The sequence below is a fragment of the Raphanus sativus genome, chromosome 6 (assembly GCF_000801105.2).
Source record: "Raphanus sativus cultivar WK10039 chromosome 6, ASM80110v3, whole genome shotgun sequence".
Classification (NCBI taxonomy): domain Eukaryota; kingdom Viridiplantae; phylum Streptophyta; class Magnoliopsida; order Brassicales; family Brassicaceae; genus Raphanus; species Raphanus sativus.
Window position 1 is genome coordinate 52,045,500 of NC_079516.1, and position 24,631 is coordinate 52,070,130.

Genomic DNA, 24,631 nt, shown 5'->3' on the forward strand with positions numbered 1-24,631 from the left:
AAAATACTAAAGAAAAAGATCACAAAAAAAAAATTAATAAAGGTTCAATTTAGAAAAATTCTTGGATAATCTCCCACATAATTAAACCCAAAAAAAATCTCCCATAAAAACCATGGGAAACTTCATAGTCAAAATTAGTAAAACCAACGACCAAACACAAAATTTAAAAATCTTATACAATAAAATAGGATTTTCTTTTCTTCCATAGAGGAAAAATGTCACCTGTCATTATTTTATTTTTCTTTGTGCAAGTTAAACAGAAATGTTTGCAAATTTATTTAATTAAGATGTTAAGGTCCAATTCTAGCATTATCTTTTCATCCAAACACTACTTCGAGTCCAACAATATATCTTTCTACAAAACTCCACACAAATCAAGAGATTAAAAACCTCTGATCGGAAGGAGCAACTTTATTAATTGAAACACACATCATAAAAGCACACCAGATGAAAGTGAGGAATACAGCAACAAGGGGAGAGAGATCGGCGACCGGAGTTACATAGACGTTGGCAGCTGCCGCCATAATCATCACATTCACATATACATATTTTACATTGAGTAATTGGATACTCACTTTATTCTTAACAGAAAGGTAGATTACACACATATATAACATTCTTACTAAACAGTAAGATCTGATCTCTCTTGGATCAGTTGATCTTCTTCCACCTCGCAAGCATCTCTTTCCCCTATTTAATACATATATTGATCGAAAGAATAATCAATTATATGATAGTTTACTTAAGTATCTCATTGGTCTCAGGATGCCCTCTTTTTTTTAAAAAAGAATAATCAATTATGTGAGTTTACTGCAATTTATTTTATAATTTTATACTACATAACGTGAAAAATAATTTTCTTAATAAAGCATTTGCATGTATATACAACTAAAATATATCTCAATTTTGTAGTTTGATATAACATAGATATGTCTTTTTTTTTTTGAGCAAAACATAGATATGTCATCTTACACCATTTGAATGTATTTCTTTATACCTTACGAGTGGGAATGGAGTCTGGGTTCTCCTCGATGGACACTGCCTTAAATCCTAAGGGAACCAACACATCTTCGTACCTAAACCTCAAAACACATAGACACACGCACAATTAACATTTTTGCTAATGAATTATACTGCAATATTTACTGGATTATAATTAGCTATGAGTCATAAATATAATTATATATATATGCATGTAAGACAAATTGTAGGGTTACGTACGCAGAGACAGATACTTTGTAGGGAGCTCCACCAACATGATCGGTAATCTAATTTATTAAAGAGGTAAAAGTAAATAAATAATTCATATGTTATATGATTATATAATTCTAATAATGGAAATCACACGAAATGGGAAATAATTACCGGATACATGAGAGTTATGAGTTCGCCGTCAGGTTTTAAGAGTTCATACATGGATTTAGCCCATGCAGGTCTCAGCTCCAGTTCAATGGCACAGAAGAACCTGATTTATTATAAAAGTTAATTTAGTGTTAATTAAGTATGCCTAACATTTTTATAATGTTTATGGCTAATTAACTCACACATAATCGAATATGAGGTCGAATAGTTCATCAGGACGCCAAGTGAAAACGTCTTCCTTCACGAACGCAAAGTACATTGAATTCGGTGCGGAGCCGTAAGTCTATATGTAGTCAACATAAAGTGTTCTTGATTTTTAGTTTTAACAGATTTACGTAAGGTAGTCAGGTGTTTAATTATCAAGACATAAGTGAGCATGCATAAATAACCTCATTAGCTTTCTTGAGAGCCTTTTCAGATATATCTAGTCCAACAACGAAACGTTCGGGGTTTGCCATCGCAACGACATCGTGCCCCTACTCAAGTCATCATATTTAACAAAAATATATACAGAATGTTAATGAACAAACATAGAACTTTTCATTATAGCGATTAAACATAAAGTAAATATTTTTTTCAAGAGAGTATATAGATTCAACCTAAATCAAGTCGATAGATACACAAAAGGTAAAACATTATCTTCGTTGAGTTAAAATTATATAGTTTACATCTAAAAAACCAAGCTGAAAACCAAAGATCAAACAAAATCATCTACGAAAAATATACCATTCTTCTTAACGATGTTAAATTAAGGTGTATTGTCTCATGAATCCTAATAAAAGGAAATTTTAATCCCAAATTATGTCATACCTACCAACTCAAAGTAAATTCTGTTTTAATCTTTTTTTTGGTCAACAATTCTGTTTTAATCTTTTAAATTTTAAAATATCATGAATATCTTCAAAAACTAGAAAAGTACTGTATATAAACCCTAAAAATAGAACTTAAACCAGATCAAAAGAATACTAACTCCGCCGCAGCCAGGGACAAGAGTACGGCCAAGAGGGAGAGAGGAGGAGTCGAGAAGATGGAGGATGAGAGGTGTGGCTCTTCCCTGATCCCACGGTGTTACACCGTCTTCCCAACATTTTTCCCATCCACCTATTGATTGTATATATGTTACAGTTAGCTTTTACAGATTACTAATATCAAAATTATAGAATTTTTAAAATTTCATTTATAAAATATATCAGTTACAAAAATTAATTCGAAATATATATTTAAGTTTGACTAACTTATCAAGGTATATTAGATGAGAATAACTAATTTGAAACATATATAACAAATTATTAAGATATCAAATTAATAATTATGAGTGTTGATTTATATATTGTCTTCTATATTTACATTAGCTGTATTCCTCTTTGTTTTTATACCATCGAAAACCTTAATTATAAATATAGATATTGAGCATATAACGAAAAACATACATTCAAGCAAACATATAATACATGGATAAAATGTTACTGCATGTGTAAGTCTTTACTACTTGTTTTTGAGCTAAATATAACGTTTTACTTTGGACAAACTTATACATCTGTTCACCAATTCAAATAATAATTAAGTGCATGATATTTGTTAGTGTGACTCATTTATCAAATATTCACAATAATTTTTCATATAGAGCATGAAATGTATTTATTTATATATATGGATAAAAAACCTAAAATTCCATTAATGTTGGTATTAATTTTTCTTTCTGTTAATGAATTTTAGAAATAATATAGAAGGAATAAATGAATCACCCTCTGCAACAACTTGGGGCTGGAACGTTGCAGCCTCTTCAGGAGTAGGAATAATGTTTCCACCACTGCTGTAACTTGAAGTTTGTTGTTGTTTAGCCATTTTTAGTAGTTGTGAAAAGCTTAGGTATATGATGTGTGTTTATATAGAGGTTAAGAAAATGATTAAATATAAATCTAACCAAAAAAAAGACAATCATTGAATAAAATTAATTTTGTATAGAGCCATTAGTTATCATTGTGCTCTCACCTTCTCGATGCTTTCTGCCTATTTTTGTGTTTCTCATTGGGATATACCATTGAGATGGCAAAAAATATTCGCATAGACGTTGCCGTATATATAAAAGAATGACCACCCGCTGGAAAATAAGGGAGAACGCACTAACAAATTCAAAAAGAAAGACCAGTGTGCCTACTGTCTGTTTGGCATACTATAATAGTATAATTTTTTTTATTTTGCCTTCTCCACAGCCTAATAATAGCAATGAATTTTTCAAAATAGCCTTGAAAGTCTGAGAAATTACTTTATATGCCATTTCTTGTACTCTAGAAGGAGTAGGAAATCTCAAGTTGACCCTACTTCAAATTCTATATTTGGAATGAAACCATCTCAAAATTTGGAATTACTCTCTCTATTTATATCTTTTAATTGGATAGTTTTCAATTTGATAACTAAACAAAATTATATAATTTAAATGAATATCATGTCAAAAAAACAAATGATGGCTTTGATGTGCTAACTAAAACTGGAAACAAATCCCCACTTTAAGAAATTGAAACGGAAAGAATGATACAGATTAACATAACTATAGTTAAGCAAAGAAAATTCAATCTCATTTGAAACGTTTAGTTAATTATTTGTGGGAAACAGACAAATAATTTAACTCTTTCAATATATAAAATAGAATTTGAAGTAAAATACTATAACTCTTCTCTATTTTTTACTTTACAATAAAATGAAAATATTATATAAAATATAATTTGAAGTAAAATACTTTAACTCTTCTCTATTTTTTACTTTACAATAAAATGAAAATATATTTATTTTATATATAGTATAGTTTATTTTTTCATCATTTTATTTTTATTCTAAAATAAATATCATTGAAGTAGAAGTACTTAGCTCGATAATAGAATTGCTAAACTATAGGAAACCATTACAGGTCTCATTCTCTTTTAGTTTTAGACTTTTAGGTGTGTAAATTTTGACGATATGAGCTATTGCTTTTGGCTCATTTGAATGTTCAGAAAAGAGTCTATCAATGGACTGTACCTCTATTTGAGGATTAAATCTGTGTTTTTAATAGATCCGGATTTAACCTTTTTCAGTACCCAAAAAAAAAATTTGACAACGTGGATATCATGCATGAGAATTCAACATTGGTTCTCGCTAAAAAGTAAAACAACACATCTATTCTATTAATTCTTCAACATGTCCAATTGATAGTAAGTTATGTCCAATTTAAAATGTAACTGCATAAAGTGAACTATAACTACTTCTAAGAAATAAGTATGTAACTGCTCCACATTCTATATGTAAGATTACGTTTGAAAATATAACCGTCAGAGTCAAAACACATATGACTATTAAACGCTGTCGTTTCTTTCTTTGTGAAACCGCGGGCATGATTCTTTACACTATTTTTCAGTGCTGACCGTTGAGACATATCTTATTTATCTCAGGCAGGGATATATATTGACTTCTTAACTCAGTTTTTTTTTCTTTTTTCTGGTCAGCAACTTAGTTTTTAGATTTTTTTTCATTTCATATATAAAATATCAAAAATAGTTTAGATTATTTGAATATTTTGTTAACAAATTAAGATTTATGATATCTGACAAAAATATCAAGATTTTAAAATTCATAAATATATATTTATTTAATAAATTATTGACATGAAAACTGAAAATCCTAACTTCTTAATAAAAAATTATACAAAACAGATTTAAAAACATAATTAAAAACTAAAAGAAAAGTAAAATTTATCTATTGATTCAACCAGAAGTTTAACCGGTAACCGGGTTCTGGGTTTTAGTGATTTATGCGGGTTTTATTGGATTTTTAAATAGTAAGACTTAAAAATTCATAAGTATTATATGTGTCATGTGAATAATAAAATTAAACCTTAAATCCAAAGTAAATCAAAAGTAGAACATTTTTAATAAATTGTCAATTACAAAACTGAAAATCCTAACTTCTTTATTAAAAACTATACAAACAGATTTTAAAAACATAATTAAAAAATTAAAAAAAGTAAAAATTATCTATTGGTTCAACCAGTGGTTCAACCGGTAATCGGTTCCGGGTCTTAATGATTTCTGCAGGTTTTATTAGGTTTTTAAATATTGGTTTTTTCATAAAATCCAAATCGGATTATCTTGGGTAACCAAATTTATCGGTTAAACCACATATCCCAATCTGGCTTCAAAACACTGAGTATGAGACTTTTAGAATATATAATTTTTATTATAAAATATATTTTTATATTTTTTTGTAATAATTATATAATTATTTTTAAAAAATTATATCCCGCGGATAATCGCAAAATTAAATGGGGCGGGTGCCCGTACAAATTATTTGTTTGCAGGTTGTGCGGGTTATATTTTTGACCAAAACAAAATTAAAACCAGCGGATTAGCGGGTTCGACCGGAAACCCAGCCCTAACCGAACGTATACCAGATCGATTTTTTAAATTGCTATTATTTAATAAAATATATTTTGATTAAGATTTACACACAAGTATGATTACAAAGAAAAATACAAATATAACCACAAAGAAAACACAAATATGAGAATTAAATTAAAATAAAAAATATATCCGCCCTTTAAGACGGTCAAAGACAGTTATTTTTAAACGTGTAAATAGTACATTCGGTTCTGACTAGGAAACATAAAAATGTAAATGTTTATTGACGTATATAGATCATAGAGGCAGATGCCATGAGAATGCGACGGTAAAGGAGGAATCATCACACTGACTTCTTCTTCCATCTGCCAACTTTTTCCATTCCCTGAAAATTAATATCAATTTCTAAACCGTTTTCTTTTTGTTTTTTCTTTTTTTTTTCTTTTTCTTATTTCACATTGAAATTAATTAAGTGACGAAGTTGAATTGTATTTTACCTTGCGTGTATCTGGAGCAAGTTCGTTATCAACAATAGAGATCAGCTCAAATCCTAAGGGAATCAAAAGCTCCTCATAGCTACAAACAACAAAATTAAAGAAGTTCAATTCTCTAACCAACGAGAGTCATTAAAGGAATTTCAGAGTTATGGAAGATTTAAGGAGAAGATGAAGATTAATTACGCTGAGACTGATACTCTGTAAGGAGGTAGACCAGGTGTTCCACCAGTTAACTGCATAACATAGTTAGGTAAACAAACATTTTTTTTAAAAAAAGACGATATACATATATATGTAGCGACTAGAGATAAAATGTTTAATGATTTTCTCTTACAGGATACATCAATGTTATAAGCTCTCCACCAGGGTTCAGAAGTTCTTGCATACGCTTTGCCCATAGAGGTCGAACTTTAGGTTCAAAGGCACAGAAGAAACTGCGATAATTATCATAATTTCGGATTTGACCAAAAAAAAAGTTAATCATAATTTCGGACATGTCAGGTGGAGTTTCTCTTCTTCATATTTATTAAAACATATAAAGCTATAGAATGGATTAAGAACTATACTTGTAGTCAAAAATAAGATCGAATTTTTCAGTAGGCTCCCAAGTGAAGAAATCTTCTTTCAAGAAGGAGAAATGTTTTGAATTAGCGAATGAAGAGAACATCTGCATTTTTTGAGATTTCAACGTCAATTATTTTTCAAGTTACTTTCAAACATTCAACTAAGAAAGTCCATATTATCACCTTTATTGATCTTTCGACTGAGGTTTTTGAAAGTTCGAGACCAACAACATGACGATCAGGATTTGCCATCACAACCACATCATAGCCCTGTCCAAAAACACTTTTCAGACAATGGATATTGGAACATAGAATTGACAGAGATGATGAGAGCAGGAGTTCCAAGGTGACGAATAGCCGATCGAGGTGCTAAACCTTGCACAAGACGTAATCTGAATAATATGACAAAGGAGAAGATATATAAAAACCACTTACGGTTCCACATCCAGGAACCAAAGCTCTTCCATTAGGCAAAGAGCCCGTTTCGCAAAGATGAACAACAATGGGAGTTGCTTCTCCTAAATCCCACAGTGTTCGTCCCTCTACCCACATTTTTTCCCATCCACCTTGACAGAAAAAAAACCAACATGCATCAAATTAACCAATCATGTTCTTTAAAATGCATTCATAAATCACAAAACAAGCGTGAATGTAATCCTTTAACATCACAATAACAAAGATCACGTAACAGATATATTGGTTAAGATTGTTTACCAGGAGGCTCTTTGATATGATCCATATTGGTTGATCTATCCATCTAAACGTCTCTTGTTCTTACGGTTGAAGTTATTCTTCTTTGTTGCCTGAGGGTTATAACGTTACTTGTATAATTATATATAACCTAGACCTGCGTATAATTTTCTACATCAGAGAAAGATGATTCAAAGTACCTAAGATTATTAAAATATATCTGGAGACGAGGTGTCTACTCTAACAACTAATGCGATCAACCCTGACGTCTGGAGACGAGGTGTCTACTCTAACAACCAATGCGATCAACCCTGACGTCTGGATAAACTCAACAAGACTTTTTCAACCTTCTGAACTCAGGAAAAATATATTATATATTCAAGCCTGATACATGTGGCGAGCACAAAGCGAACTAGATTTTCTCCTTTTACTAAAAAAAAACAGATTAAATAAGAGACAGAAATGTTGAATACTACAGTTAGATACTAGTATTATATATCATGTGAATGTGTGTTAACAAATATTTTTTTCGGCTGTTTCATAGCTTATACAAAATGGTCCTTACACGTTTAGTTTACGATGAAGAATCATAAAACATCCACAGGTTGAAGCGTATAAGCTTCTGTAATGATCAGTAAGGCATCATCAATATTCACACCATCACTATTCTCAGAGGAGTGAGACGTTGAATTTTTTATTTAGGGCATATGTTAGAGCTTTTAGTCAATGGAATTAGTCTGGCGAAATGAAAAAAAATGATCAGAGTTGGTCCTTGGAAGTCCCACGGAGTTGCTACTGTTTCCCATGCAAGATGACGAGTGTGTTCATGAGAGTTTATTCATATGAGTCATCAGCTGCAGCTCATGACGTAAATATTGAGCTCGGTGTTAGAAGTGAAGCTTCTGTCTCAGTTGGAGAGCTTAGTGTTACAGTTGTGAATAGTAGTGTAAGATATACATGGACAGTGATAATTTTTAACAGAGTGATTCAGTTGTTCAATTGTATTGATCTTGTTATGAGAAGATAGATTTTATAACACCATGTAACGTTACAAATAGTTGAGAATTTATCCTATAAAATCACAACGATGGGGGTTTTCAAAAATTTAGACAAAAGAATATGTTGTGGATGGGGGAGAGATTCACAATTTACAAAAGAGACTTGTATCCATCCTCTTGTGTTCCCGGGAGAAGATAAGATAAAGTGGGGAATCAATCGAGGTAGAAGAGAGTGACGATCTTGCGGAGATTTTTAGCTTCTTGACATGTCTCCATGAGAAGCTTACTGTCATGAAAGGCAAAGCAGATCACTTGCTGTACTTGTGATATGATGTCCATATTACACAGCCTGCACAAAACGACAATGAAATAAAGTCTCATGTCTAATATCCTTTTTGAACATCAAATGTGTGATGATGAATTCAGAGACCAACCTGCTGGCTTCTAATAATGGCAAATGGTCATTGTGTGGCTTTTCTACCACGTTTTGTACCTGTGAACAAGAGTAAAAGAGTTTGGAGATGAAAAGAATCAAACAAGATATCCTGAATCTGGTGGTTACTTACTTTAGACAAGAGTTCTTGGCTCTCAGGAGGTTGTTTTTTCAAACTTTGAGGCAAAATGACTGTAAGAAGCTCTGGTCTCTCTGCTCTCAACGCACCTCTGATAACAGCTGCGTTAGTTCCAGATGCACCTGAAGTATATATATGATTTTTCTGCACCAAGAGAGAAGGGTTTACGAAAAAAATCTAAAAAAGAAAAATTTGGAGTAAAAACACAAAAAAAAAAAAGATGAAGCTCAAAAATGGGAGTCATACAGTAATAACCATGGCGTAGCTAAGTATCTCGATGAGCTCTTGATGCATGAAACCCATGTTCCTGGTCCCAAAGAAGCCAATTGTTCTAGGCCCTTGTTGCTGTATCGCCAACAGCTCCTGTTGATTACATATATAGTAGACATGGGTGGGTCACAGGCTCTCACAGCTAAAAGCTAAAAAAGAGAAAGTAGTGTGGTTACTTACTTGAATGTAATCAACATCAGGGGAAGGTTTGAGCTCAGAGACAGCAACTGAACCAGATCCTTCAACGATGGCCTGTGCCTGAGTAGGAATCCGGAGGCCTCCGGAATCTTCATCTGATTCAAGCCCACATGTAATGTGATCATCTTCTTCATTTCTCCAAGTATCTATGTTGGCTTGATCTTCCTTGTGTTGGGGAAAACACTACACAATAATACAAAGCATAGAGTAATCAGACCACACAATCTCTTCAAAGGTCAAAAAAATCTTAACGCTTTTGTATACCTACTTATCAATCAAAACAATTCAACAACAGAGATATCTTAAAGCTTTTATATACCCTACCTATAAAAATCATAATAATTCGAAAAAGAAAACAAATATCTTTGACAAATCAAAACTGATTTTTTTTTTCTTTTTTCTTTTCAAGAAGGCCAATGAAACCTGAAAAAAAATACAAATTGAATGAAACAAGCAGAGAAAGAGCAAAGAGGCAGAGCTTCATCAGAAAAAAATCTCTTAAATGTATTCCGAGTTAAAAGACATCACTTGCTCCAACAAACTCTAACCTAAAACATGACCTAACTAACAACTACCATTGAAGACGACGAAAGCGATGAGAACAATAATGAATGAATGAATGCTGTCTTATACATTAAAAAATAAAAACACTTTTCAGGTTATGATACAATCGTGTGATGAGACAAAAAGATCAGCCATTCTAACACAATCTGTCGGAATGCTACAAAAGTAAATTAACACACACAAAAAAAAAGACGAGAGAATTAAAGCAAGTAAAATCAGAATACCATGGGAACAGAGGGAGAAGAGGATCTGGATCGCCGGGGAAAAAGCTGCGACAATGAAGAAGAAGTAGTAGTAGAAGAACGGAGAATGAAATTAGGGTTTTGCGATCGGAGAGGCTTATGAGAAGAATCCGGAGGAGGAGAAATCAAAGAAGGTGTAAGAGGCAGAAGAAGGAGCCTCATAGGTAGAGACGAACTCATCTATCTATCTCTCTCTCTCTCCCAAACACTGTTTAACTTCTCTTCTCTTCTGTCTCCAACGCAGATATAATTTAGAAAAAAATTGACAGAGAATCAATCCTTTCACTGCTTCGTCCAACAAGTAGAAGAAGAAGAAGATAAAACACACAGACGAATCCAAAACCAACAAAAAATAGTTTTTTTTTTAATTGGAGAATATTATTGGGATTCCATAGCAGCTGTAATAAGTCCAATAAAATTAGTTGTTTTAAATTGACTTCTTCTTTTTTTTTGTCATGGGCTTAATACACTTCAAAAGCCTTTTAACTTTTTATGGCCTTCTAACCCTCATGAATCATGATTGCAACTCACTCAAGTCTCCAAAGGCTTTTAGCTCCAGAGCCAAAGAGCAAGGGTGGTGTGTTCTTATTGTATCACTAGTGGTATTCCGGCGCTACGCGCCGGGTTCATATGTTTTATTTTTACTTGAATCAAATTTATTTTCTGATCTTAATAAATAGGATTTGTTCAAAATATGAAAATGAAAATATGTTGAAAGAGAATTATTTTCTTTTCCAATCCATTTGATCGTGGTTAACGACTATATGGTATTAATTTGTTTTGAAGTTGTTTAATTTAAGATGAAATAGCATAAGTTATTGTGAGCAATCGATTCAATAAAGGTAGAATAAAAATTTCATAATCGTAACAAATTAATTTAGTTGAAGTTAAAATATAAAATAAAGTTGATCTTTTATCTAGAGAAGATACTTATACTATTAAGTACCATGTCAACAGTATATATAAGGAACATATGTGATTTTTTATTTAAGTACCAAATAGTGCCTAAAGGCAGGTGAACAAATAATATAAATATTATTCAAAGTTTAAAAAAATTTGAAATTTTATTTTTATTTTAATTTAAAATATCGTAAATTTTACTATTTGCTATTTTTTTCAAAACTTTACTATCTATTTTATTTTTCCAGATTATATACTTGTCCATTAATGTTTCATGAAAATGAATTTGTTTTAATTTTTAAATGGTTTTCAAATTTGACTATGATAATAAGAATGATATTCTTTTCAAAACAATTGTTAGCTTATTTTATTATTTTTATATGTTTGTTTTACCTTTTATTTTATACACTATATGTTTGTTTTACCTTTTATTTTATACATTTTTATTTGAACTATTGATTTATATGATGTAGCCGATTCATTATAATAAAAATATTTCTTGACATTGATAACCGAGTAGTAATAGAGTAGCTGGACAAAATTAACTTATAAAAGCAGTGACATGGTTTTAAGGAAAATGTCTTAGTTCATAGAAAGTGGTTTTCTTAAATAAAGCCTTCAATGCAATGTTCATGTAAGCTTCATGTTAACCCTAAACATTTAACAATCTTCTTCTGCGGTAGCTTCTCATGCTAGTCACCACACTTGATCAAAGTATTGCAGGATGGGATAGGGAGGTTAGCAAAGAACTGAAGCCTATCTTCTTGAAACTCCACAGGGCTGTAAATGTTTTCCTACCATTAAAAAAAGGGACAGCACCAGAGAAGCTACCCTGCATAGTCTCCACGAGTTTTTGTTTAATCATCCGAGCAATTTCCTTTGAAGGGTTTGGAGAGATCTGGTTTGGAGAGATCTCAACGTTGTAATGTTATATCTTCAGTGAAGGATCAAACTTGGCAAAAAATGGTTGGCGAGAAGATGTATAACAGAGCCTTGTTAACCACCAGAGTCAGGTCTTTTAGCAACTAATGCTGCTTCCGATTCTGTTGCTGTGGACCCATTTCCCTTTGTTGTTCTTATTGTTGGCTTTATGTTCTGAAAGTTATGTCTGCGTCTATTGTTGCTGATACTTTCTCTCCCCAACTGTTTTTTATTGAAACACAAGAGATGCAACTGAATCAGAGAGTAGTTAAGGAGACAGAGAGTTTCATTCTAGGAAAAAAGTTTGAGACATTAACACATTGAAGAAGATTAAAAAAAAGGTGAAACTGTTGTAGTACAAAGGAGGAGGACCATATAGACATTTATGCAGCAAGTGGGAAATCACACCAAGAACAACAAAGGGGGCAAGTGATAGACTTGAAAACCTCATCCTCATCCACACAATGAAGCTACAATCACATACGCAAGGTATATGGTCATGCACCCTAATGAGTAAAGGTATATAAGTAAATAGTCTTAATCTTTATAGTTTTGATTTTGAGACAGCAAATGCGTGTGATTAATGTAATCTCTGGTACCATACCTTGCTATGCGAGTGAAGGAGAGTTTGTTGGTGCTGGCACGTATCTTGAATAACTGATACACCAAGATATTTTGTCTCCACCGTTTTGTTTTTCTACTCTCTGATTCTGTCGTTAGACTGATCAAGCCTCTCCACGGATATTGCCAATCACTCTCTTTTCATCAGCAGAAACCTGAAAAAAAAAAGACTAACTCAAGTTTAACCTGAAAAGATTAATCTTTCTGTGGGAGAGATTAAACTCAGCCAAGAAGTTAAAGGGACTTTACTAATATACAAAATGGTGTAACATCTACATAAATAAGATAATTTTACATTACAACAAAACCCACAAGAGAAGAGATACAAACCAGACCTCAAGTTGATGAATTGGGCTCATATTTATAGTAGAAGAGTGCGGCGGTTTCAATGGAAACGAAGAGGCTGAGAGTAATTTTAAAGAGAGGGGTTGATTACACAAGGGAAAAGGTCAGAATTAATGCCGGATTGAAGGAGATGTGAGCCGTTTCGTTTGTGAAGAGGGTACGGAGATGGCGTCGGCGTCGACAGCGAAGAAGAAAGAATGTAAGGGGCCACAAATGAGTAATTACGTGTGGGCCTGAAATCTCACATATTTACGCGCGTGTAGTTAACGCAAGGTCACAGACGCCGAGAGTAGACTTAACGCGTGAGACACACAATCCAGTGTGGTTTCGACAGGTGTCACGGTTTGCCCCTCTCACAAAGATGTCGTGGATAGCCTGAGAAGGCAGATTTTCCAACTTTATTGTATTAGATATCTCGACTAATCAGATCCTATGTCACATTAGCCTAGAGTTTGATAATTGTATGCCGAAAATGGCTTATTTCCCTATGAACTAGTTGTTCCCGGCTTTTTCACACATGAACTTTTAAGCCATGCCAAAACCCACACGAACAATAGAAATATTGGAAATTCCCTTATGAACTAATTATTTCCAACTTTTTCACACATAAATTTTTAAACTTTGCCAAAAAGCACATAAAATACGCTATTTTTTTAATTACATACACAAACTATCAATTTTAAGCTAATTCCCCTAAAATTATAAATTGTGTTATTTAAACATTAACTTAGTTTATGACAGGTAGATAGTCGGTTTAATTTAGGTTGATAAAAAAATAATATATCGTTTTGTTTTTTTTTTCTTTTTGTCAACTGCTCTTCTTCTTCAAAAATCGTTTTTACTCTTCATCATCAATTGGGAATAAAATTTATTATTTTTTAAAAGATTAAAAGTTTTACATGATGTATAAAGAAAGAAGAGCAGCAACTACTAGTTTACCAATCCGCTATGTTACTGCTCTTCTTTCTTTATGCATCATGTAAAACGTTTAATCTTCTACAAAATAATAAATTTTATTTCCAATTGATGATGAAGAGTAAAAAAAATTTTAAGATGAAGAGCACTTGACAAAAAGAAAAGAAAAAGAACAAAACAATGTATTATCCTTTTTATCAACCCAAATTAAACCGGATATCCACCTGTCATAAACTAAGTTAATATTTAAATAACACAATTTACGATTTTAGAGGAATTAGCTTAAAATTGATAGTTTGTGTATGTAAGTCAAAAAATAGCGTACTTCATGTGGTTTTTGGCAAAGTTTAAAAATTTGTGTGTAAAAAAACTGGAAATAATTAGTTCATAAGAGAATAAGCAATATTTCCGTTGTTTGTGTGGTTTTTGACATGGGTTAAAAATTCGTGTGTGAAAAAACCGGGAACAACTAGTTCGTAGGGGAATAAGCCATTTTCCCCCATTCATGACACTACCACTATTTGTCTTCACTCTTCATATTATAAAAGCGTTTGAGAGGAGATGTATCTGCCGTTGAGTGGATATGGGAGAAAGCTATCGCATTATTTCATAATAAAAGCGTTTACACAACTCAAGTTGGCGTTTGAGTTTCATGACACTGACACTATATTGTCTTCTTGTAAGGGGAAAGGCTGTTTATTGTTTTGTTATTGTAAGGTAAGAGCAAACCAAAAACATGTTATTTTTTTGAAGTCAGATGAATATATCAAAGTCTGCCAAAACTAAAACCATTCCCATGGGGACACGGATATAAACCTCTCACTCTCTCTCTCTCTCTCTCTGGTTTTCTTTACCTCCCCCACTTGTGGAACCAACCCTTCACAATATCACACAGCTCTCCATCAGTCTGCCTGAACCGTGATTGGCTTTCCTCTTCCCATCGAGAATCCTCTGGTCCCATCAGGCATCCTTGGTCCCGGTGGCTGCTGTTTTGGCTGCTGCTCCATGCTGTTCATTTGATGATTGTTAGGTGGTGTTCCCACTTGATGTTGGTGTTGGTGATGATGATTCCCACGCCCATTGTGGTTCTGGTTTTGGTTCTGGTGTGGTTGACCTCGTCCTCGTCCCTTTCCCCTACCTCTGCTACGCCCTTTTCTCTGCTGCCCAACCGCTTTCTCAGTCGCTTGCTCCTCTCCCTGAGTTATATGCTCTTAAAGTTAAAAGGAATAATCCATAGGAGAACAACAATGCAAGAACCTAACAACGTGTATTTGGCGTTTACTTACTATCACTGCCTGCTCTGGCACATGCATATCCCACTCCCCAGAACACTCTTCAGACTGTTTCTCATTCGGCTGCTCGGATGTCTTGGCATCATCTTCTTCATGTTCTACTTCTGCATCATGTCCTTTCTTTCCTCGCCCTTGACCCTGTTTTGGTTCATTCGTCTGTATTGAGTAAAAAAAAGCAAAAACATAAACCGAGTAGAACCAGAATAATTTCAACAGATCCGAACTGAGACCAATGAAAAAGAATGTTCCGAGCTACTAAGATATATATCTGTTTTAGAGCAAGACAACATACCTGAGGTTTAAACATCAACCGGACCTTAAGACTGCTCCTCCAGTTCCCTACTTCATTTAGTTCCGCAACCTGTGCAACAAGCAAACATGCTCTCATTAACCACATCATCACACACACAAAGTATAAACAAACACACATAGGCTCAAAACCGAAATCGTACTGCTTTCTCGGCTAGCTCAACCGACTCATACTCCACAAAAGCATGGAGCTGTAAGAACAACAAAGTAAAACAAACATCAACTCTGCATCCTGTTAATCCATCCAAGGCGAAAAACCAAAAGAACCCATGGATCTAATATATTTAGTTACCTTGTTACTGAGAAGCGTACCATCGCTTTTGGCTGATCTTGCTGGTGGTGGGACAGCATTCCCAGTATTCTGTGGCTGGCATGTACGGATGTTCTTCACGCTGACAAAATTACTCAAATACTTTTAAGAAACCCAAAAAAAAGTGGTGGTTTTATCTAAAGAATATTCAAAAAGTAAACATCAAAAGAAACGTTAGTAAGTTTGTACCTTCCAACAGTTGAGAAGATCTTCATAAGATTTTGGTAGCAATGGTCCTCAGGTAGATTCTCAGCAATAACTATACGAGACTGGATGATAATGATAAAAAAGCTTATTACAAAATCAACACAATTCATTTCTTCTTCATATGAGATAAATCAGAAAGTATCAAAATAATTAATACATACCTGGAGTTCTTCTAGAGCAGCCTCGGTAACTGGATTTATGCGTCTCACTTTCTTTCCATCCTCACTAACAACCTGTTCAATGACTCAAAACGTTAGAAAACATCTGAAGCAGAAATATACAAGAACAAAAGAATAAGACAAGGAACTCACAAGCTTTGCTGAGTTCTGTAACACTGTGGCAAGCTGAGAATTACCACTAACCACAGCTTTAATTTTCTTGAAAGATGCAACCACATGTATTGGTACTGTAAATAAAAAAGATTATAGACATAAAAGTAAAAGATCTGAGCTTGTTATGCAAAAAAAAAAAAACGAGACACTAACCGTATCCTTCAGGATCCTTGCTGATGAATCTCATCAGATGATCTGTGGTAGCCAAGTTCAAATCACTGAAGTAGTATTCAACCTGAACAGTGATTTAATTATTTTTAACTAGTCAGATAATCATGACTTTGTCTGAATCTAAAAGTATCCATAACAAACCTGATTGACAATCTTCTGAACTGTATCCTCAGGCAAACCAGTTTTGGGATCGATAGAAACAGAAGCTCCAGCAGCTTCAGTCGTCTGATCGTTCTTAGCCTCTCTCTTATGCTGATGATCTCCTCTCCGATCACTCTTCTTCACAACCGAAGAATCCTGTTGTTCCTGGTTGTTCCTCACCGGGGCATAGTGCTGACGGTTATGATGATGGAAGCGATGGTGGTGAGGATGCTGGATTGGAACAGGACCGAGAACCGGAACGTTGAACGGACGCTGGTGATGATGGTGGTACATATGAAGCATACCGTGTGGTGGAGGAGGAGGGATAATCATCCGAGGAGGCTGCTGCGGCAGAGGAGGAGTTGTTCGACCAGGTACGAACTCGGGAGCTCCGGCGTTGAGTCTACTCGAGGAGAGAGACCTCAAGAGCGACGGATCTGAAGATGAGGAAGTAGAGTTGGAGCGAGAGAGATCATCGGAGTGAGTAGAGGAATCTAGGGTTTGCGGATCAGCCATGGATGATTGATTGACTAAAGGTAAAGACTTTGACAGTGATAGATGAAGACTTCTCGAAGTAAAGTTTGGATCTTTGAAGTTGGAATCTTCTTACGGAGAGAGATAGAGAGAGTAGATCCCTGGAGAAGGGGGAGAGAGACCAAAAGAGAGAAGAAAGACTCTTCCTTTTTTCCTGTTTGGAGAGATGTTCTCGGGTCTCAAAGGTCTTCTCTTTGTCGCATATTTATAGAATGGGCTTTTGGTTCTTTATATATCGACATTAAGACAGAACAAACTTTCACTTGCTTTGCTCACAAAAAAAACAAACTTTCACTTGCTGGTCCTTAAATATTAGTAGTACATTTATTCTGTTTTTTTTACAGTTATTATTAGTTTCAGACAGAAAAGGGCTTCCTCCCACAATGTCGGATTCAGTGGTCTTAAACATGTTGGTCGAACTTGTTTCTGATGGCTTCCCAGAAGGAAGGAACTGCGATGTTATCAGGGACTTCTTTAAACGACGGTAGGTAGTTCAAGTCTACTACCACATGATCTCTTGTTCCTTCTTGAATCTGTAGATATTATCTCAGCAAAGACAGAAAGGTGTGTCAGTAGTTGTGTTAATGCAGCTTTAGAGATAGAGATAGAGATAGAGATAAAAAAAAGGGTCTTGTGTACTTACAACCACGTCAAATCCGAAGATTGTGAGATCAAGCTTCTTTCTCAGCCACTTAGCTGCTTCTGTAACCAGTTCTAGATCAATCTCATCTACCGGATTCTCATTTGCGGAACTGATTGGTAAAGACTTTAAGCTGTGGAGGTAATGTAACACCACCAAAAGTTACAATCTTCCAAACAATTGAAGGCTTTGGCATGAGAGTCAATGAAAACTACCTGTCAAAGAGAAGTGGTCCGAGACCGTTTCCTTCAGCTGATTTCCTTAGGGTGGAAGAGCTAGGGATTGATTTCTTCACTGCATGGAAGATCTTTTCCCCCAACACGTAAAACTTGAAGATCCTTGATGAATGGTCCACATACTCCTGCAAATTCAGTGATTGGACATGCTTCAACATCTCATTTGATTTAGTAGTTAGTGTTCCTCTAGAATTGGGTGGGTAATCAAGGCTTTACTTGGATAATGGCAGGAACAGGAGTTTTCAAATCCTTAAAGTCCTCAACTCGGAAGACAATAGCCTTGAGAGAAAAAAACACAAGAAGATAAGAGGATTTTGTTAAGGCTTTGAAAGAGATACCAAAACGAGAAGGAAAATTATGAGAGAGATATATTCACCATGCTGTGAGCATCAGCAACACCACAGGCAACCTGAGGTTTCACGATACATGGAAGAGACAGTCCAGCGCTAGACATGTTTTGAGCCAGATCAGGCTCATCATAGCTGTCAATCTGCAGTCAAGGAACTCTGATATTATTAACTTGCAAATCTAAAAAAGAGTAAATAACTAATGTGAAAAGGAGGATTCTAAGACCTTGAGGAAGCAGGCGCCTCTTATCTTTCGTCCTGGTGCAGTAAGGTCCTCTAATCCAAGAAGAATATGCTGCATCTTGAGTCGGTCCAGGACAGGATATATATTCTGAATCGGGTCAACTACAGCACAAGCAATTTGATTTTCCATATACCTGCAAGTAGCTTTCACCAAGGTTTTCTCATAGGCCACTTGCAGATACAAAGATAACAAGGAATCAAGAAGCTTACTTTCGCAGCTCCTCCATGCCGGCAGAGAATGTAACTGCAACAGATGATTTTGGGACGGAGCAGTTCAGTTGAATGGACACGATTTCATCAGTTGCTTTGTGGAAAATGATGTCAGCGTGTTTGAGTTGAGATGAGAGAGTGAACTCAAACATGAGGGGTAGAAAGATGAGCCCATTTGAAGTAGGATACATGGGCAAAGCACCCCTCTACAGAAATTCAAGACAAAATCAGCATACAGTAGTAAACATAATGTTTGAAAGTTGGATTTTAACAATGGTTATATAACCTTGGCAAAGTCCTCTACGCGAGATGGCTTCATGATGTAAGCAACTATTGCAGCACCATCACCCATTGCCTGTTTTTGAGAGGTAGGTAGCATCAAAATGGCAAGTCAAATTCGATGAAGACGGAAGAATATTGAAGGTGTGATATCAAGCAACTCAGCAACATTGTTTAGTAACTTTAGTTCAGGCCTACAATGAGTATTTTGTTCAAATAGACCAGCTTATTTCTCGAGTAATAAGCCAACACCAAAACGTCAAGACATACCTTTTTGTTCATGCAGCAAATAGTCATTGGAAGCTCTTCAAGCCTACTGATATGGAGCTTGTTAGGATCCTCACATGAATCCCCTTCTACAACATATAGAAACCCAATAAAGTCCAAAATAAAATAAAAAACTTAAACCCCTCATAAAAGTTATCTTTAAAACATGTGAAGAGTAGTTAAACCATAAATGCAGAAGCTAAATATTTTGAAAAATGTTATAAACTCTCATGGGACGACTAGAGAGATAATCTTCATCACTAACCAAGTACAAGAACAAGCTGGCTCGGACTCAGTTCACGCAGCGTCTCTTCTTTTCGACTTGAAGCAACATAGAGAATGTCACCATCAGGATACCATGCTTTGAGAGCATCACCAAAAGCAACACGTGTCAGAGACGTCTCCAAAGGTAAGCAATCGATGGAGTACTCCTCTGCCGTCTTCCTCAGTAAATCCACCTGCCAAGACAGTATACACAAAATCAAATCTCACACACACCACAAATGCTATAACAATTTAGACAATAAACTCATCCAAACCTTGTTTTCCGGAAGATCAAGACCATAAGATATCCCCTGCGAGAGAGAGACAACAAACGACAAAAAAGAATCCAAATTTCATTACACCCTCTAGAAGAAAGAATCAATGTCTGAAAACGGCAATTCGATCTTAAAAGTTCAATCCTTTCCTCATAGTTAACCCAAAAAAACAACACAAAACTCTGAAACTTCTGCATGCAAATGAGATTATCTATTCAACACATTCGTTTAATACCGTTCGGTTCATAGAATAACGAAGCAGCCTGAGAAGCGACGGGACAGAATCTCGAAGCCGCGGCGGCGTGGAATCTTCATTGTCGTCGGGATTGAGAAGCACAGATTCGTCGAGCAAGACGCATTTCATCGTTCTTCTCCTTCTTCCCATCTCTCTCTCTCTCTCTCTCTCTTTCCAAAAGAATAATCTTTTACGGTGGGCGGATTAGCCGTTAAATGAGAACCGGAGAAAGTAAGAATTGTTCTTTAACGAACTGACCGTTTTACCCTTACTGTCTTTGCACTAGCGCGGCGTCAAAGCTGAGGGTATATTGGTAATTAACAAAAAGACAAAAGACAAAAGACAAAAGTTTCGATCTTTATTCATTTCTACTGCCTCCTCCTCTGCTTTTGAATGAGAACCAGATCGGACGACACAACGGCGAAGAGAGATGAACCGGGAAGCGAAGAAGTTATCTCAGCCGCAGCCGCCGGAGAATAAGGAAAATAAGTTAAAAAGGGAGAGACTTCCGGTGAACCCTATGAGAGGACTCAGTACAAGAAGCTCCGGTAGCAGCAGTTGTAGCAGTGGTAGTCACAGGTTCTTGCTCTCTCATTCTTTCTCATCCTCTTCTTCTTCGTCTTCGATGGGTACTACTAGTGTTAGACCTGTGAGGCCATTAGTATCTAAAACCCCCAAGTCTGCTCCAGTTTTGAGTAAACCTTTAATTAGAAAGAAACTGGAGGAGACTAAGCTCAAGTCTAATGCTACGGAGAAGCCTCAGAGATGTAGAACTAACCCTACTTTTGGAAAGCGAGTCGCCGCTAGTGGTAGTAGTAAGATTAAAGGTTCGGTTTTGAAGAAGCAATCTTCTGTTGTCTCTAGAGAAGTCAAGCTTAGAGTAGATGACGACAGTGTTGTAAAAGTCGTTACTCCTGTGTCTACTAAACTAGGAACAGGATCTAATTTGGTTTGTAGAAGCAATGCTGATGAAGAAGCTAGGGAGGATAGTAATCAAGAGAAGACACCACCTGTTCAGGCATCAGTATCTCCAGAGATGATGCACTGCGGAACGTCTATGAGTTTGTTGTCAGCATCAGCTAAGTCACAAGCTTGTTACGCCGCTGGGCATTTACTCTCTGGTGTTAGTGATAAGAGGAAATGCAAGCCTAAAGGGATACTCACTGTGTGTGAGAATGGTTTTGAGGTTGGTAAGGGCAAGATAATACTGACTGATTCTGATGAATTTGATGAAGGTGGAAGTTATGATGATAACATCTCTATGATGCTGCCTTTGCCTGCTGATGCGTCAGTGCACTGGCTTTTATCTCCTTGTGATGAGGAGAAAGAAGATGAGAAGGAGAAGTATGAGACTCTTTCGCCACTATCAGATGGTGGTACCTCTTCTGATTTATGCAACATTAGCGGTGGAAGAAGTCTTTCACCTATGAATATATGTAAAGAGACGATGATTAGAAGGACTAGTTCTTCTCTTTCTCCAAATGAGCTTTCTCGGTTCAGGAGATTTATGCAGCTTTCATCCCCTAAGTGTGAGCTAGAAGATCCTTCTGAGCATTTGGGAGGAGACAAAAGGTCTCCCTTATCTGTTGATACACTGGGAAGCGAGAATGTTATTCAAACACCAGAGTCCATCTCAAGCTTTGACAGTTACTTCAGACTCTCGTCTTCCCAAGCTGACACCAAACATGAGGTTGGTTCAGAACTGGAATCACTGACAGCGACTCTTCAGTCAACCAAATTGTCACCACATGAACCGAGCAGTTCAAGTTTCAACTTTGACTCTTTGGCCACATCTTCTGATTCCATTGATCTGTCACGGTTTCAGAGAGGTTTAGTTGACAGGGGTCCTCGTGTTACACGGGAGAGAGCGTCAAGGACACATGTGAGAGTATCACAGAGTGAAGAAACAAATAGCCATTTGCTTCAACTGAAACCCCAACTGACTACAGATACTGAGTTTGATAAAGAAGGAAGAAAATTGCTTCCATGCTCTGCTGCGGAGTCAATAAGCACTGATGGTGGTGGTGGTCTGATATGTTCTGAGGATTCAAATTGGATGGCATGTTACAACAACAAGAGTTAACTTCCTAGACCATTAGTTTCAAGCATATGTTTTCCTTTGTAAGTATATGTTCACGTTAGCAGGTAGTAGCTAGCTGCAGGAACTTTCCTTCCTGTTGTTGTGTGTTTCTCTCTTTGTTTTCTTCACATTTTTCCACTTATAAAACAGCAATTCTTGTTTCTGAGCACATCAGAATATTTGAAATACTTTATAGTTATGTTTTGTTAAACCAATAAAACATGTTTTTCATTTCTCAAAATAATAAAAGGACATTTGTTGTTTCAGCATCTTTGAGCTGAAAGTTAGATACCTGCTTTACCAGATACCTTTCCTTTGCTCCAGTTTTTTTTAAAAGGCCAAGCTTTTGAGAATTTTTAGATTCTTTAGTCTTTCGGTAACTCACAGAATGTTTGATTGCTCAGTTCTCATAGGATTGAGTGTTCACATTGCTACCAACATTCTTATCTTTTGGTTTCTTCTATAAAAGTTTGTTACTTGCAAAGCCTTCTTTTGATACCTTTCCTTGTCACCAGGCCGTGTAAATCAAAAGATTTTAAAGTCTTTAAGGTGAAACAAAGCTAAGAAGATTCTTTTAAGCATCTCTTACTTGTTTAGGAAACTCACACATCATCTTCCATTGTCATGCTGATCAAGAATTAGCCTATTCATTCTCTCCATTTCCCACGCATTAAAAACATTTCTTTTTTGGAATTGGTTTTGTTCATTGATGTCATCTAGTTTCTCTTAACGGTATTTATATAGACATAATCTTCCCATTCTTGTCATTATCTAGTAACTGAACCATCTCCAGGAAGAATGTCAGGCTATGCCAAGAGCAAATATGTTGATGAAGCTCCTGCAAAAGAGAGTGATAGCACCGGTAACATCATCATCTATACCCTTCTAGGGCTTTGCATTCTGCTCAGCCTCTTCATCGTCATCGGTTTCTTTGTCATAGCCAAGCCACTTGAAGCAAGCTTGAAATCTGTGGCTGTAACAAGCCTCAGGTACAATGATGCATCATCATCATCCTCGCCTTATTTCAACGCGACACTAGCTATGGAGGTCAGAATCGAGAATCCGAACTTCGGCTTCTTTGAGTTTCCTGCTAGTAAAGGAAATATCTGGTACAACGGTCGTGTTGTTGGTGAGATGAAGATTAATGGACAACGAGTGGGTGCATATAGTGCCACAAGAACAGAGGTTGTGACACAAGTGAGTTATAGAGAGGATCATGCACCATCTGTTTGGTTCAAGAACGATATTAAGAGAGGGTTGATTGTCCTCAAGGTTGGAGCTAAACTGAGAGGTGAAGTAAACTTGGAGGTTTTGAACAAGAGAAGTGTGAATTTGAAGTGTTTGATGCATCTTAATCTGATAGATGGAGTGATTCAACGTTTGTGGTGCAAATGAAATCTCTCTGTTTTGTTTTCCAGTTTTCTTTTTCACCTTTTTACTTCTTTTTGTTAACTTGTATTAATAAGATGTTTCTAAGTGTATATTTGAATATCAAATGATTATTGTCTAGATTCTAGTCTATACATTGTGTTACTATAAAATTCACATTTTTCATTTCTACATTGTCATGGTTAAAATTTGAGTATAAATGATTAAAGTGAAATTTGGAATGTTTTTTTTACCAGCAAAACTTTTTCTCTTAAGTTTAAAATTTTACAACAAAAATAGAATGTTTCTACTTTAATGGTAAGTGTTCTTTCTTAATTCCCATAATCAAATAAAAAATGTTGCATTATGATTAATTTAATACAGATTGTGTTTCTTTAGCGTAAGAACCATCATCAACTTTGTCGTTGTCATCACTCTTATAGTTCTCAGAGGACGCAACCGTTATTAGTTTTTGATGTTGTGACTTGGAAACTTGGTGAACATATGCTCGCGTTAAAGGCCAACTTTAATTTCATTTCTTATAGAATTGGATTCAGCTCCAGCTCGTGGACTTCTTGATATGTTGTGAAAAATGTCATGATCTCTTTTTCAAAAAAAAAAACAAAAATGTCATGATCAAGACAGTTTCTAAACAAGTTCGTTTTATCCAACAAGTAAAATCACAGAGATTCGCCTCGTGTAAAACATATATTATAGTGTGATTCCTCATTACTATATACAAGCAAGTTTGCTTATTGAAATATAGTAATTTTTATTCACTAGCGTAAGGTTATCTTGAATCCGTCTCCTTCAGCAAACAAACACAAAAAAAGTCTCACAAAAATCTTAATTATTTTTTTTTG

The 24,631-nt window shown here is 35.3% G+C and overlaps 7 protein-coding genes and 1 long non-coding RNA gene across 10 annotated transcripts; 2 read left to right on the top strand and 6 right to left on the bottom strand.

Annotated features, from left to right (window-relative positions):
* Window positions 1–431: 431 nt before the first annotated feature.
* LOC108806253 (probable thiol methyltransferase 1) lies at window positions 432–3,207 on the bottom strand. 3 transcript variants are annotated; one of them, XM_056988336.1, is made up of 8 exons: window positions 3,108–3,207; window positions 2,333–2,463; window positions 1,752–1,838; window positions 1,545–1,645; window positions 1,366–1,465; window positions 1,222–1,268; window positions 1,003–1,076; window positions 432–690 (listed from the first exon to the last, which is right to left on the bottom strand). In XM_056988336.1, exons 1-8 carry the CDS (start codon window positions 3,205–3,207, stop codon window positions 623–625), a joined length of 708 nt encoding a protein of 235 aa, XP_056844316.1. In that variant the 3' UTR covers window positions 432–622. The 3 variants fall into 3 exon arrangements, with proteins under 3 accessions (XP_056844316.1, XP_018433820.1, XP_018433821.1); XM_018578318.2 differs by having other exon boundaries at window positions 998–1,076; XM_018578319.1 differs by lacking the exon at window positions 432–690 and having other exon boundaries at window positions 1,044–1,076; window positions 1,218–1,268.
* A 2,598-nt stretch (window positions 3,208–5,805) lies between these two features.
* Window positions 5,806–7,664, bottom strand: LOC108806252 (probable thiol methyltransferase 2). The gene is made up of 8 exons (XM_018578317.2): window positions 7,507–7,664; window positions 7,228–7,358; window positions 6,976–7,062; window positions 6,796–6,896; window positions 6,564–6,663; window positions 6,413–6,462; window positions 6,230–6,308; window positions 5,806–6,117 (listed from the first exon to the last, which is right to left on the bottom strand). The coding sequence occupies exons 1-8, from the start codon at window positions 7,547–7,549 to the stop codon at window positions 6,076–6,078; spliced, it is 633 nt and encodes a 210-aa protein (XP_018433819.2). The 5' UTR covers window positions 7,550–7,664; the 3' UTR covers window positions 5,806–6,075.
* Window positions 7,665–8,492: 828 nt separating this feature from the next.
* On the bottom strand, window positions 8,493–10,694 carry LOC108806251 (uncharacterized). Its single transcript, XM_018578315.2, has 6 exons — window positions 10,309–10,694; window positions 9,503–9,703; window positions 9,299–9,415; window positions 9,047–9,196; window positions 8,915–8,973; window positions 8,493–8,829 (listed from the first exon to the last, which is right to left on the bottom strand). Exons 1-6 carry the CDS (start codon window positions 10,504–10,506, stop codon window positions 8,694–8,696), a joined length of 861 nt encoding a protein of 286 aa, XP_018433817.1. The 5' UTR covers window positions 10,507–10,694; the 3' UTR covers window positions 8,493–8,693.
* Window positions 10,695–11,707: 1,013 nt separating this feature from the next.
* Window positions 11,708–13,343, bottom strand: LOC108810168 (uncharacterized). Its single transcript, XR_008935783.1, has 3 exons — window positions 13,104–13,343; window positions 12,752–12,923; window positions 11,708–12,653 (listed from the first exon to the last, which is right to left on the bottom strand). It is a non-coding gene; the product is annotated as an uncharacterized LOC108810168 (long non-coding RNA).
* A 1,403-nt stretch (window positions 13,344–14,746) lies between these two features.
* LOC108812194 (la-related protein 6B) lies at window positions 14,747–17,493 on the bottom strand. The gene is made up of 10 exons (XM_018584382.2): window positions 16,791–17,493; window positions 16,632–16,713; window positions 16,458–16,552; window positions 16,308–16,379; window positions 16,129–16,208; window positions 15,922–16,021; window positions 15,773–15,820; window positions 15,613–15,681; window positions 15,315–15,476; window positions 14,747–15,224 (listed from the first exon to the last, which is right to left on the bottom strand). The coding sequence occupies exons 1-10, from the start codon at window positions 17,304–17,306 to the stop codon at window positions 14,931–14,933; spliced, it is 1,518 nt and encodes a 505-aa protein (XP_018439884.1). The 5' UTR covers window positions 17,307–17,493; the 3' UTR covers window positions 14,747–14,930.
* Window positions 17,494–17,565: 72 nt separating this feature from the next.
* Window positions 17,566–20,517, bottom strand: LOC108812195 (inositol 1,3,4-trisphosphate 5/6-kinase 4). The gene is made up of 12 exons (XM_018584383.2): window positions 20,321–20,517; window positions 20,086–20,121; window positions 19,812–20,004; window positions 19,550–19,635; window positions 19,287–19,355; window positions 19,001–19,206; window positions 18,774–18,924; window positions 18,577–18,690; window positions 18,417–18,479; window positions 18,180–18,325; window positions 17,968–18,097; window positions 17,566–17,857 (listed from the first exon to the last, which is right to left on the bottom strand). Exons 1-12 carry the CDS (start codon window positions 20,468–20,470, stop codon window positions 17,726–17,728), a joined length of 1,476 nt encoding a protein of 491 aa, XP_018439885.1. The 5' UTR covers window positions 20,471–20,517; the 3' UTR covers window positions 17,566–17,725.
* Window positions 20,518–20,612: 95 nt separating this feature from the next.
* On the top strand, window positions 20,613–22,569 carry LOC108812193 (uncharacterized). Its single transcript, XM_018584381.2, has one exon. The coding sequence runs from the start codon at window positions 20,751–20,753 to the stop codon at window positions 22,401–22,403; it is 1,653 nt and encodes a 550-aa protein (XP_018439883.1). The 5' UTR covers window positions 20,613–20,750; the 3' UTR covers window positions 22,404–22,569.
* A 199-nt stretch (window positions 22,570–22,768) lies between these two features.
* On the top strand, window positions 22,769–23,954 carry LOC108809902 (late embryogenesis abundant protein At1g64065). The gene has a single exon (XM_018582039.2). It carries the CDS (start codon window positions 23,199–23,201, stop codon window positions 23,793–23,795), a length of 597 nt encoding a protein of 198 aa, XP_018437541.1. The 5' UTR covers window positions 22,769–23,198; the 3' UTR covers window positions 23,796–23,954.
* Window positions 23,955–24,631: the final 677 nt, after the last annotated feature.

Excerpts from the sequence above, each read along its gene's own strand:
- LOC108806253 (XM_056988336.1), bottom strand. The coding sequence starts at position 3,207 with ATGGCTAAACAACAACAAACTTCAAGTTACAGCAGTGGTGGAAACATT. Across the intron at positions 1,646-1,751 it reads CTCTCAAGAAAGCTAATGAG|ACTTACGGCTCCGCACCGAA; the intron begins GTTATTTATGCA and ends GACTACATATAG. Across the intron at positions 691-1,002 it reads CCCAGACTCCATTCCCACTC|GGGAAAGAGATGCTTGCGAG; the intron begins GTAAGGTATAAA and ends TGTATTAAATAG.
- LOC108806252 (XM_018578317.2), bottom strand. The coding sequence starts at position 7,549 with ATGGATAGATCAACCAATATGGATCATATCAAAGAGCCTCCTG. Across the intron at positions 7,063-7,227 it reads TGGTTCCTGGATGTGGAACC|GGCTATGATGTGGTTGTGAT; the intron begins GTAAGTGGTTTT and ends GTTTTTGGACAG. Across the intron at positions 6,664-6,795 it reads GATCTTATTTTTGACTACAA|TTTCTTCTGTGCCTTTGAAC; the intron begins GTATAGTTCTTA and ends TAATTATCGCAG.
- LOC108806251 (XM_018578315.2), bottom strand. The coding sequence starts at position 10,506 with ATGAGTTCGTCTCTACCTATGAGGCTCCTTCTTCTGCCTCTTACACCT. Across the intron at positions 9,704-10,308 it reads CTTCTCCCTCTGTTCCCATG|TGTTTTCCCCAACACAAGGA; the intron begins GTATTCTGATTT and ends ATTATTGTGTAG. Across the intron at positions 8,974-9,046 it reads GCCAAGAACTCTTGTCTAAA|GTACAAAACGTGGTAGAAAA; the intron begins GTAAGTAACCAC and ends TCTTGTTCACAG.
- LOC108812194 (XM_018584382.2), bottom strand. The coding sequence starts at position 17,306 with ATGGCTGATCCGCAAACCCTAGATTCCTCTACTCACTCCGATGATCTC. Across the intron at positions 16,553-16,631 it reads CAAGGATCCTGAAGGATACG|TACCAATACATGTGGTTGCA; the intron begins GTTAGTGTCTCG and ends TTTTATTTACAG. Across the intron at positions 16,380-16,457 it reads TACAGAACTCAGCAAAGCTT|GTTGTTAGTGAGGATGGAAA; the intron begins GTGAGTTCCTTG and ends GTCATTGAACAG.
- LOC108812195 (XM_018584383.2), bottom strand. The coding sequence starts at position 20,470 with ATGGGAAGAAGGAGAAGAACGATGAAATGCGTCTTGCTCGACGAATCT. Across the intron at positions 20,122-20,320 it reads GTTATTCTATGAACCGAACG|GGGATATCTTATGGTCTTGA; the intron begins GTATTAAACGAA and ends TCTCTCTCGCAG. Across the intron at positions 18,480-18,576 it reads TTGCTGATGCTCACAGCATG|GCTATTGTCTTCCGAGTTGA; the intron begins GTGAATATATCT and ends TTTTCTCTCAAG.
- LOC108812193 (XM_018584381.2), top strand. The coding sequence starts at position 20,751 with ATGAACCGGGAAGCGAAGAAGTTATCTCAGCCGCAGCCGCCGGAGAAT.
- LOC108809902 (XM_018582039.2), top strand. The coding sequence starts at position 23,199 with ATGTCAGGCTATGCCAAGAGCAAATATGTTGATGAAGCTCCTGCAAAA.